General features: G+C 39.5%; 1 protein-coding gene across 2 annotated transcripts; it reads left to right on the top strand.

Moving 5' to 3' along the window:
- Nucleotides 1–323: 323 nt before the first annotated feature.
- Nucleotides 324–12,616, top strand: LOC311127318 (LIM/homeobox protein Lhx3; the record flags this gene model as incomplete). 2 transcript variants are annotated; one of them, XM_084159129.1, is made up of 6 exons in its annotated part: nt 324–393; nt 8,320–8,491; nt 8,686–8,888; nt 10,185–10,336; nt 11,625–11,796; nt 12,198–12,616. In XM_084159129.1, 6 exons carry the CDS (start codon nt 324–326, stop codon nt 12,614–12,616), a joined length of 1,188 nt encoding a protein of 395 aa, XP_084015255.1. The 2 variants fall into 2 exon arrangements, with proteins under 2 accessions (XP_084015255.1, XP_084015254.1); XM_084159128.1 differs by lacking the exon at nt 324–393 and adding an exon at nt 3,675–3,771.
- Nucleotides 12,617–13,482: the final 866 nt, after the last annotated feature.

Here is a 13,482-nt window from a genome sequence, read left to right as displayed (position 1 = left end):
CCCCTCTCTCTACCTCCTCTCGACCAACACACGGAATCAAACAGCAAGTTGCTGCATTCTCAAAGTTTCCTTGCACGGTGAACGACGCAGAGAGACAAGGTCGACAGGCGTACTTTTGCCTCTTACAACCACGTTATTTTTGTGACTCTCAAAGGATAAAGAAATAGGATCATGCGTTTTTGTTTTTATTTTTTCCTAATAATCACTTATCATTAGCCTAAACTCAGCAGGCACGCGTCTTGCTTTCCTTTCCTCTGTATAGGCCTATCTCAACCACCGATTGATTTTATGTTCATCTGAGCTGAAACGCATCACTGCTCAGAATGTTGCTTGAGCATCCTGGATCAAGTTGTCAAAATCCCGTGAATTTCTCCCGATACAGTGCAGGTCAAGGTAAGAAGCCGGCTTTCTTGTTTGTTTGGAGTCATTTGCACTTCTAATCGAGATTCTAAATTAACTTTATGTGGAAATGTAGCCAGCATACCGTCGAGTCTATTTGATTCCGTTCAGTCCCCAGTAATCTGTTAATGGCTCATAATTAGCTATGAAATATCTAGCTATACAGCAAATCAGCACAGCGGGGGCTCTGCCTGCAGCTCAAAGTTTTACTGACAGAATCCAAACAGGCATGAAATAGCCCATTGTATCTCACAGCACACCCTATCATCATCAGTTAAACTTCTCAAATAAGAGTTAGACATATCACCATTATATGCTGAAAGAAGAGTTACAGTAGGCTAAGTGCTTTCCCTTTCAAGACGGCTTTCAAGTTGTGAAAAGAGAAAAATTGATAGGCTACACATCGAATGGATTTCATCATATTGGCGCATAGCACTTAAATGTGTGTCCAGTTTAACAAAATTCACGGGGTATTCATACTGTTTCGAGGTGGAACATTAAAGCTTTTATTTATGTTTCCCTGCGTGCGGGAGACGTTATGAATACGTAATGAGCTGCATTGTTGGAAATCATACGAACAGATGTTATGCGTGTGCTGTTATTTCACACAATTTCTCATGGCTGTCACGCGAGTCCACGAGACCACCAGAGCGCTTTTGCAGTGTCACACCAACCACCTGTGTACGCAACAAGGCAACAGCCCGGCTGCACACAGGCCGCCCCCGCCCTCCCTAGTCAACAGCCTGTGCAAAATGCTAAACAAGTGTCAGGTTCCCTTCGACAGGTGCGGCACCTGAGGTCCGTTACAGGAGGATATTTGTGCTAAAGTTGGCACAAAAACGCTTGAAATGGTAGCCCTATGCGTAAAAAGTTTGCAAACAGAAAATGTCTGTCTGAAAAGTCATTACTTTGTTTATTTGAATGCATGCCCCTTGCATTGTAAAATACCCAACACACTGTAAACCATGTAGCCTAGTAGGCATGTGGTTTTTGAATTATTCCATTACATCTAGGCCTATAGGCTATTCATTATGTGCAGCAGTGTTATTAATATAGCCTACTCATCCCAGGCACAAATTATTTGTTCGAAAATGTGCAGCATTTTTGTATCAATGTTAGGCCTACTTCATATTTGTAAATTATGAATCTAATAAGGTAGATCCATGCCAAAAAATAAATTGTGTTGCCTTGCGCATGGGGGAAATGAATAAGGCTTGTAAGTGGGCTATTCCATGACCAAATCAATAGATTAGCAATGGTTTTAGAAATAAAAGCAATAATCATCTCTTTATTAAACCAGTAGCCCATGACTGCCTCTTTCTCACGGATCACTTTTCTGTTTTGTTGATCATAGAGCATTGCTCACGTTACCCCATTACTGTCTCCTAGCCCCTCAAAAGGGAGCGATCAACAGGACATAAAAAAAATAGCTGAAAAGTAAGAGGGAGCACTGAAGCATCCCACACCTTTCACCAAAATGTATTTCATATACTCAGAAAATACTGGCAAATGGGGCATTGATTTTAGATTCATCAGGGGTCCACGCAGCCATGGCACTACTCTTGATTTCCCAAGGCGCCCTTTTGCGCCTGAGATCAGTGTCGATAAAATTCATCGCGGTGTTGCCTCGATCAACATGTTATTGAGCGGCCAATCTCTCCCCTAAGTAAACAGTTGTCTTTGTGAAGTCAGCATAGGCTATAGTCCTACAATATGGTGTGTGTGTGTGTGTGTGTGTCAGTCATTCGCACGCCAGGTTTATATGTTCTCGTTACGTGATGGAAATTGTAGATTTGGCTTTATTACGAATCTACCGTGACCCCAATACAACGTCAAGTTTGGGAGATGTTCTCTTTTGCTTTTGAGTTAATAAAATACCATGAGTGCGATGGCTGATATAATATTAGAAACATCCAAAATATCCAGTATAAAATAGTACATGTAATTAAATCATACCAGTCAAATATAACAGTAACTTTGGTAAAGGAATATTTTTCATCTGATGCAGATGTTTCAAAAGAAAAGTGTTAATTTCATCAAGCTATTATTATTAGATGGGAATCATATTATGTTCCTATGTAGGTTAATGGTTCTTGAGACATATGCCTCCTAGTATTCGATCTTTTTTATTTTTTTTCTAAATAGTGGTCACCTCACATGTCGTTCTATTTATATGCATTTTAGAACAGGGAAAAAAACGAATTAAACCTATTTAAAACTATACTATACTGTAATAAGCTACTAGGCCTATGGTATGGTGGAATGTTTTACAAATATTAGAGTTGCATTCTGCCTTGTCAACTGCAAAAGCAATTGTACAATAGCTACCTACTTAAAATTATGTTTTGATTATTATTATTTGAATTTTCGATAGAAGGCCATGTGTTGCGTATCCATAACATAAGCTATCCATTACAGGCAAATATTTGGAATGTCACTTTATTTAACTTGCATGAATTTTTGAACTCAACAGTTTCAGGACTTAATTTTAAAAAAGATGTGTCAGGTTCCATTTTCGTTTGCGTTTGATTATTTGTGTAGCTTGCCCTATATTGTGGCCGTGATTCGATTCGAAACAGGCCTTTGCAAAGTTCAATTTAAAGCCACTTAGGCTACTTTTCGTGCTGTGAACATTTATTTTCATAAGATCATGCAAAATATGTTAGTGTAAATGAACCAGCTAATGGTCAAGTAGGAGCTGCTTGCAATAAAATGACATTTAATGGCATAGCCTATGCATAATAATTAATCATTTAGCAGACGCTCTTATCCAGAGCGACTTACAGGAGCAATTAGGGTTAAGTGCCTTGCTCAAGGGCACATCGACAGATTTTTCACCTAGTCGGCTCGGAGATTAGAACCAGCGACCTTTCGGTTAGTGGCACAACGCTCTTAACCACTAAGCTACCTGCCGCCCTCATCAACTAAACACACATGGCCGAAACCATCGTCAAATGTAATCTTGTACCATTAAATTTGTTTCCCCTTGGAAGAGCACTTGTTACCCGCACCTCTTTCCAAGTTTCTGATAGTTGATGATAATCTATCTCCCTACTTTAACAGGCCTGTCGCTAGGGTAACCACGCGACGTAATCCTGCGCAGCGCACATCACACTGGGATACAGCAAACTCAAGCGTATGCAGGCACACAGTGCGCTGAATTGTTGTATTCTCCCCTTGATATAGGGCATAATATGCCGATGTGAGCGATAGGTGGGCACCAAGAACACAGAACTACAGTCGTTTTTCGTTATCGTGTGAGGAGAACATGAGCAATGGATGGACATAATGAACAGAACTCTCCAAAAGGAGCACCGAAAAACACGGAGATTCTGTTTGCCTTGCTGGCGCAGAGCGAGGAATTACGTAAAGGTATAAAACAGAGCAACGCATGATTCCATTTGTGTTTTAATCGAATCTGATATTGGTTACGCACATTACAATAGTCAGATATTTAATCAGTACTTTGTTGTCGCTGTTTATACAGGTCAGAATAAGGGATGCTGTTTTATTTCATTCCAACACCTTCATGTATCGCATGCTGTATGAAGAACACAATATAACTTTCTTCGAATAGTTTCCTCTTTTGCATTTCTGAACATTTTATACTGCAATGAAATGCTTATTTTTCCTACATGGATATGTAAAAAATGAACGCTATACTTGCATGCACAATTCGCTCATACACCATGAGTTGTAGACTAGTCAGTGGTTAGCCGAAACAGTGGACACTTCCCTTTTCAGTTTTTGCCAGTTTTCGCTCCTGTCCCCTGTATTACAATGGATTATGGCTAAATCTGTATGGCGAAGGATTAAGGCTAAAGACGGAGAATCTACGAAATAACATATGTCTTATCTGTTTGTTCCAAAGCAATTTTTTACACTTTTACGCACAGTTTTAATCTTGTCGCAATTTCTCCATTCATTGCACATGAGGGATAAGGATTTAGTAAACCATTTAAAAATACACATTGTAGACATACATTATTGTTTTAAATGTTTAAAGATAAGTGTGAATTCTTTATTTAGGATGGTTTGGATTGTAACAACTATGTAACAACCTGTATGGGACAAACATGTATTTTCTTTAACGAGGTTTCTATCAATATTACTACAATTTCTAAGGTTTTGAATTGGCTTTCATGGGCAGACATCTATACCGGTAATATTCTTACAACCTGATCAAATCGCTGGATTGTGGCGTGAGACTAGACCGTTGTATTCTAGTTTTACAGAACCTATTGAATTAATAATGAGTTTGATGCACCTGTTAGTGACGTGGCTCGCTCTTGTGCATTGCTTGCTCTTGGTGCCAGAAAACAATTGTCCATACATTTTTCATAAATTGCCCACCAACGAACAATAGGAATGCGATTCCTTAGATGGATGAAACACGAAGTGTTTCGACTTGAATAAATAATTAAGCCAAGTGATAACATTTCAAGCCATATTTAAGTTGCCAGTGACGCAATCTCACTGGATAAGCGTTTGTTGATAGTTTAATAATAAGTTGCAATGAAAAGTTATTTGTTTGCTGAAAGATGGCCATTTTGCATTAATGTATTGTGTTGTCTTGATGAAGGCCATGCTTAAAAGTTGGCCATGCGGGTATGTTTGAGTGGATTATTCCTAAAAGTTCAATGGCCTGAAAAATGCAAATTGTCACATTATGTCTATTGATGTTCAGTTAATTATATGAGTTGGAGCTAATCCTGAACTTGAAGAAGACATTGGCTTACTATTAGCTATAAACTGTAGGTTGGAATGATTGGGTGTCTGAGGGATATTGTCAAATGTCATGCGTAAATTAGTCATGATAAAATTATACAAATTTGGCCAAATGGAAGGCCGGGTTCACCATTCCAACACCGAAACAATTTCTAGTAGACTAATTATGTGTCAATGTGATGATGTGCACGGTATCATCAGCATACTTAAATTGTGAATAAACTCATGTTAACACACAACGTGTAACAATTAGGTCTGTGACTCAAGTTACATCTGATGACATCAACACACATTTCACCTCATCCACTCAAGTGAGCACTTTCAGCGTAATTTCATGCGTTATAGTGGGAAAGGCTTGGATGGTGTTTTGACAATTCGAATGCGGGAATATTGGCAACATATTCAATGTCCGAACCTTCGATCAAATTTTGCTGTGGTCACGTTTACATGAATGAAACCCTCCTTGCTCTCTCTGCGAAGCGGGCCTGCTTCTACGTGATTTGGAAACCTCAAAAAGCAGCCTTTGGGCCAGTGTTGATTGGGCGGCTGAGCATGGACGGGGGGATTGACTGCATCGCTACAGAAGGCTTGTTTTTCTTCGCTTTTTATTATCACTAGTGATTATTTAATGGGAAACAATGGACAAGTGTTTTAAAGAGAGAGGGACCCATGCGCCTGTTGAACCCACTGGGCACAGACGTCAATTCAACGTCTATTCCACGTTGGTTCAACGTAATTTCATTGAAATTATGTGGAAACAACGTGGATTCAACCAGTGTGTGCCCAGTAGGTAATCTCAAACAGGAGGATAGGATAGCCCATGCATGGTCGCAGGAACGAGAGAAGAGATACATACTGTGTATGTTGAATCAGTAAGGGAAACAGGGAGAGATAGAGAGGGAAAGGCTTAGAGAGAGAGAGAGAGAGAGAGAGAGAGAGAGAGAGAGCGAGAGAGAGAGAGAGAGAGAGAGAGAGAGAGAGAGAGAGAGAGAGAGAGAGAGTTTTCCGGTATCCACTGTCGTTTATAGATGGTCTGGAGGTCTTGGATCAGCTGGTTACCATGCAAAGTAAGTGTTTTTATTCGTGGAATGCGCAGTTTAGAGGAGTGATAGTAGAAGGATGCTTTTTTTACAGGCCTATGTCTTCTTCATTAATTCCGCAGATCAAACGTCATGGTTCCGCCATTATAACTCATTCAGCCAATAGTCAATAGGTGTTGGCAGTCGTCTTTGTAATATTTTATGGTATAGCTTTATAAATTGGATTTTCGCTGTGTTCTTTTGTATTGCATCTGGCACCCACACTTGTAAAATGGTAACGGATGTTGCCAGGTTTCGATAATCATGGGAGGAACAAAAAAACATACTTTGGCGTTTACTGCAATTGATGGGTTGTGAAATATATGATGATGGTGATGATAACGACGACAATGATGATGACGAAGATGATGATGATGATGATGGTGGTGGTGACAAAAACGAATGAATGGCTGTAATTTATAGGCAGCAGTGTATTTACATCTGATACTATTGAAATCATTCTGTCCCTACATTTATAGATCAATAATGAGTCCACAACACCTTACTCAACTTAAAGGAAAACTCCACACAAAACGATCTGTTGTTATTTGAGTTAACGTGAGTTTTCATGGAAAAACACACACGTTTATTTTTGTAATGAAAGGCGCCATTACTTGGGCATTGGAGGATGGTCTTGCATTTTTTTGGTCTGTAGACTATTTATTTTCTTATGAGGTAGCATATATTTGGGATTAATTACGCACGTAATAAGAAGTCATAAAATGTACGAGTAATCCGACTCATTAATAGTTTAATTACAACCTCTAACTCGCAAAGGATGCTGAATAATCAAATGAAAATAATTCAATAATTTGTTTAATAAGCATTGCACTGCAAATTATATTTCCATATATATTTCTTTATAGATATATTTTTTGTGCACACAAAAATAGCAAAAAGCAATTTCTTAAGAGGCCTATGTCACTTACACTTTTCGATGGCTCTAACTGAAGATCTATAAATATTTGAACACAGCTTGGAATCGAATATTAGGCCTATTCGCATAAAATATTGGGGTGCATTTTTATTGTTATTTGTTTCATTAGTCCATTGTTGATATAGTCCCAAAATGTTTTGATTGTCAGAAATCAAGTTTTCAAGGTATATAACTTTCAAAATACAGAAATGCAGCCAGTATGATGCGTTTTACATCATACTATGCTGCATTTTGCATCATATGATGCTAAATGCGTTATACAGGCTGTATTTCTGTATTTTGAAAGTTCTATATCTTGAAAACTTGATTGCTGACAAGCAAAACATTTGGGGACTATATCAACAATGGACAAATGAAACAAATATCAAATATCGTTTTTGTGTTGAATTTTCCTTTAAATCCACTCTTCGAAATCTGCCTTTTTGTGATGGTTCTCACTTAGCCCATGTGACATCGGCAATGCAACAATGCTTTTCATTCAACCAGATTTGTTTATTAGGCCTACAACTTCTTTATTAAATTATAGCAATTCTCAACTACATGGCAATCAATATACATCGATGAAAATAAAAATATGCAATATTCTAGATACTAGCTCAGTGACAAAATTGTCTCATATTTGCCCTGAAATAGACTGCCTTGGGGTTTTTCCATTCATTTATATTTACTCGTCACTTTCGCTGCGAATTTCTTTATGTGAGCTTTCAGTAGTATCAACAACAAAAACATTATATCAATGTGTGATTCAAGTATAAATGATAGTCCTATTTATAATATGCAGAATATTAAGTATGATTTATCACCATTTTTAGATGATTTGTATCGAATTAGTGTCCTTATTTAGATTTTATCCCAAATAAGCCTATTCTAAATGTACATTTACATTTTAGTCATTTAGCAGACGCTCTTATCCAGAGCGACTTACAGTTAGTGAGTGCATTCCCGTGGGAAACGAACCCACAACCCTGGCGTTGCAAGCGCCATGCTCTACCAACTGAGCTACAGGGGATTTGTTAATCAAATGCATTAACAAATGTCTACATTTGACAATTGTATAAATTGCTATTTTTGTGCCGTAAAACAATTTGACCACAGTATAATTTGTCTCGGTGCCACATGATTTCTTAAGCAGTGTTTAAATTCAAGATGGCTTCATGGTTATCCTGTCTTCACTAGAAATTCCTGTATGCGCTGGCTGTAATCAACACATCGTGGACCGCTTCATCCTCAAAGTGCTGGACCGCCATTGGCACAGCAAGTGCCTGAAATGCAGCGACTGCCAATCCCAACTTGCGGACAAGTGCTTCAGCCGTGGAGATAGCGTTTACTGCAAAGAAGACTTTTTTAAGTGAGTGCAAGAAATAGGCCGTCCCATGAAATACATATTCTTTCATGAACGACAAATTATTGAAAATATTGCAGGTGTGTAGGTAGCCTAATAGTTCATTGAAAACAAGCCTAACTATTTGATAGAATCACAGGTTGTGAAAGTGATTAAACTCTTGTCAATTTATTGATGATAACCTTCTTATTTCCAAAAAGGAGATTTGGGACCAAATGCGCCGCGTGTCAGCAAGGTATTCCTCCGACGCAGGTGGTGAGAAGGGCACAGGATTTCGTGTACCACCTCCACTGCTTCGCGTGCATCGTGTGCAAGAGGCAGCTCGCGACAGGTGACGAGTACTACCTGATGGAGGACAGCAGGCTCGTGTGCAAGGCTGACTACGAGACCGCCAAACAGAGAGGTGAGAGGTCACGGTATACCTGAACACACCTGTATCACACCTATTTAGGGTCCCCAAGATCAGAGTTCCTAACGCCTAATTACGCATGTATCCACAGTCCTTGTTATTTCAGCCATATCCAAGAATGTGGATATCCTACAATGCCCACATCTTCATTTCATTCTGTCTGCTAAACATAGAAAATGAGTATGCCTATTATATGCTATCAATCACCGCATCACCCAATAAGTTATGTATTGTTTGGAGCTGTGAACTTGATCTCCAAGACTATGAGGTCACCCATAAACACTTGACCCACCTGCGCTAATTGCGTCGTAGCCCGCATCCCAATAGATAGCAATAGCCTATGTATAGATAGGCCTAAAGCCTGTCCAATTGCAGTGAAGAGAGAAAACGTAGTTCATTTTGTTTTATTTTATTAGCAGACTGACGGTGACTAAGAATATTAAATTCAGCCTCATCTGCACAACAGATTATTCAGAAGTTTTGTTTCAAGGTTGTTTAAAGCGCTGGTTACCATGTTTTGCTAAAGTAACTCATAGGCTACCCTAATGCCTCGGGTTTTGAGTAAAATGTATCACTTTTGTATGTAAATGCTTATTTATTGCATGAAAAATGAATTACAACTGACCTCTCACAGAATCTCTGTTTTAACACAATGAAATCCACGCAGGGTATTTTCTTTGTGAATAGTTAATGCGTTACTCAAGTGTTATCTTCCCCATCTGTTTGTGGGAATTTACTGCCTGCACATACTGCTGATTTACACATTGAGTTAACGTGAGTTCTCATGGAAAAACACACACGTTTATTTTGTTAATGAAAGGGCGCCATTACTTGGGCATTGGAGGATGGTCTTGCATTTTTTTGGTCTGTAGACTATTTGTTTGCTTATGAGGTAGCATATATTTGGGATTAGCTACGCACGTAATAACAAGTCATAAAATGTACGAGTAATTCGACTCATTAATAGTTTAATTACAACCTCTAACTCGCAAAGAATGCTGAATAATCCAATGAATATAATTCAATAATTTGTTTAATAAGCATTGCACTGCAAATTATATTTCCAGATATAGATTTCTTTATAGATATATTTTTTGTGCACAGAAAAATAGCAAAAAGCAATTTCTTAAGAGGCCTATGTCACTTACATATTTCGATGGCTCTAACTGAAGATCTATAAATATTTGGACACAGCTTGGAATCGAATATTAGGCCTATTAGCATAAATTATTGGGGTGCATTTTTGTTTATGGTATGGCTTACATTGTGTGTCTTGTATTTTATTTTCAGAGGCTGACTCAACAGCGAAAAGGCCACGAACGACCATCACCGCAAAACAGCTCGAGACCCTGAAAAACGCTTACAACAACTCTCCCAAACCGGCCCGCCACGTACGAGAACAGCTATCGTCAGAAACTGGCCTAGATATGCGGGTTGTTCAGGTAACTATCCATCCCCCTCCATTATAGACCATTTCATTAGCGTCCTTATTTTATTATTATCTAAGGACATGCATGGGATTCCTTTTGAAATAGCGCTTGAAATGGCCTCTCAGGTACAGAAGAGTTGGGGTTTGATGGTTAGAATTTACGGTGAGATGGAGTAAAGTGAAGTCCACACACTTGAAAGTCAGAATGGTAAGAGTGAGCTCGTTAACAATGCTAAGAGAGCCTCGCATATTGTCTGTGAAAGAGCCCTACTGTGGATGACTATGGTCAATTAGTCATACTGTATATATCGTTATATTGGCAAGGACACTAAAAGCAGGTAGGCTACGGAAGCCACTATCGCACTTCATTTTTCACCGAAGGGGAAATGGGGGTGAAGAGGGTTCACTTTGGCTGCATATCATTAATGAATATAGGCCTTGCCTAAATATGGGGAAGAAAGGAGAACATTTTTACCTGTTTTAATTAAATTACGCTTTGCATGATGTAGATTTAAACAAAATATGTGCTTACATTGAATGGTTTGTCAATCAAAATCGTCTCTTAAAAATAAAATAAAAATGTTTCCAATTGTATCACACAAATTTACAGCTACAATTTAGAACGTGGAATAGTGAGATTTAAATAATTAAAATCAACTCCAGGTATTAGATCCCAGTGAGAGGGTAACATGCATGGTAACCTGTTTGCTCCCAGGGTTAAGGACAACTTATAGCTGTCATTAAGTTAATTAAGCGGGTGATAAATCTTGTACACGGCATGGTGGTCCCAACATTAGTGTTCTGTACCACTGTTTCAATATCCCACTTGGGTTAAAGAAGACATGGCCCAGTCTCCAGACAGTCCTTGAAAATTAATTTTGTTTTAATGTTAATGTACCTGACCACTTAAAAATATAGCAGGGACACTGAAGAAAAAGTCAAGAAAAATGATGTCTGGAATGGTCTAGTAAGTGGTTAGGAATGGTGTTTTGCATGTCTTACAATAGGCTATGAATGAAACATTCAGTTCAAAAGATAAAATATTTGATAATGTTATAACACTGACTACTTGTATATACTCCTCTGCAAATGTAACAGTACATTATAGATTTCTAATTTTAAGAAATCAATTTCCCTTTACTCATAATTCTATGGTAGGAAAAAGGCTTCTACATAGAAAAATAAGATATTTATTGGAGGAGCTGCCTTCAACAGGAAGTTCCCAACTTCCCAATTGTATACCTAAAATAAATAGAACAAAACAGATATGTACCTAACCAAACACCACATCTGTCCTCCAGGTCTGGTTTCAGAACAGGCGAGCAAAAGAGAAGAGGCTGAAGAAGGATGCAGGCAGACAGAGGTGGGGACAGTACTTCCGCAACATGAAGAGGTCGCGAGGTAGTTCCAAATCAGACAAGGACAGCATCCAGGAGGAGGGCATGGACAGCGACGCTGAGGTCTCCTTTACAGGTAGGATGGGAAAACAAACAGACAGGCATATCTGAGATGATGTATTCACAAGAATCTAATTAAAGGGAATGGGATACAGAGGGTGCCTTTAAGTTACTGTTTGAGGAATTATGAGAGATTATAAAAAATGAGTTATCACAATTATAAAACAAACTCTTTTTGCTATGATTTATCAGCCCCTTAAGTGTATGGCGGAAATGGACATAGCAAATTTGTAAACCACACATTTTGGTTTATACCCACTCAAATTTGAATGAAACCCAAATAATTCCAATGAGAGAAAATCATATAAATCTAATTTATATATGTATGACCAGAATCAAACTAATAATATCAGCAGTAAATTCCATTATGCTTCCATAATGCCACACCCTGACCAAGTGTCCTCCCTTGTGTTCCAGACGAGCCACCCATGTCAGAGCTCAGTCACTCCAATGGCATCTACAGTGGCCTGAGCGAGTCGTCTCCAGCCATGGGGGGCAGCCACGGCCCCTTCCCCCTGGAGCATGGAGTCCTCCCCTCCCAGGACCAGTACCGTGACATCCGCTCCAGCAGCCCCTACGGTCTACCCCAGTCCCCAGGTTCGCTTCAGGCCCTGCCCAGGCACCAGCCCCTCATCTCCAGCCTGGTCTACCCTGACTCCGGCCTGTCCATCATGACCCAAGGCGGGGCCCCGGGGCTGAACCCAGACATGAGAGGAGTGTTGGGGGGCACTAACGGCCCAAGCTCGGATCTGTCTACTGGCAGCAGTGGGGGCTACCCAGACTTCCCAGCGAGTCCAGCTTCCTGGTTGGATGAAGTGGACCACAGCCAGTTTTGATGAGCTGGGTTGATTGGTCAACGTGGTCTAAGGACTCAAAGGTGTTTTTTCAGTGTCTTCTCCTGGCGGGTGTCACAAACTGGAAAGAGACAGTCACACAAGACCTGTGAAACAGAGAGACGGGGTCAGACGGTTGCTGTCTTTCACCCTCCTTGGATCACTCTATCTATCTCTCTCTATCAATTAACTGTCAATTAATATTTTTCATTTCTCCTGATCTGAGTGGACTGAAAGGAAGGATTGGGCCATCAAAAAATATGAATAGTAGCACTTGGAACTAACACACCATTCCTTAAAGAGAGCCAGACTTAGAAAAATGGAGTGCTGGCCTGTTCTGAATGATCATTTAGCTACTGACGGAGTGTTGATATGTTGCTCCAATAGTGTTAAGAGTAGGGTCTGAAAGGAAGGCACCTCACTTCTACAATCTGAACTTTTAACAGTCAGACAGACAGACTACTCCATCTCTCAGTCTGAAGTATTCACAGCACTCATCAAACAGCCCTCCACCATTGAACTACGTGTACAGCGACTTTGGACGATCATGCTTTTGATCCCTATGATGTCATCAATATTACACCGGAGGAAGCTCACAGATACACACAATTTCCAGCAGTGATATCGTTGAGACAACTTAGCAAATTCAGACTTTTGCCCAATTGGATTTTGAGAGACTCTACTCCCAATCCTTTCCACCTTATTCTTCTCTGTTTTTTAAAAATGTGTACCGATGCAGGTTTTGGTTCAAGTCAGAGTCTTTACGTGTCTGGTTGTTGCCAAATGTCTATGTATATTATGGTTTATCATTGTGGAGACTTTATTTTTATACAACCCCTTTCGACAACATGAATACCACAGATATTAGG

Source organism: Coregonus lavaretus, assembly GCF_964263955.1.
Source record: "Coregonus lavaretus genome assembly, chromosome: 4".
Classification (NCBI taxonomy): domain Eukaryota; kingdom Metazoa; phylum Chordata; class Actinopteri; order Salmoniformes; family Salmonidae; genus Coregonus; species Coregonus lavaretus.
The sequence above is the reverse complement of the archived record's forward strand: the minus strand, read 5'-3'. Positions and strand labels throughout refer to the sequence as shown.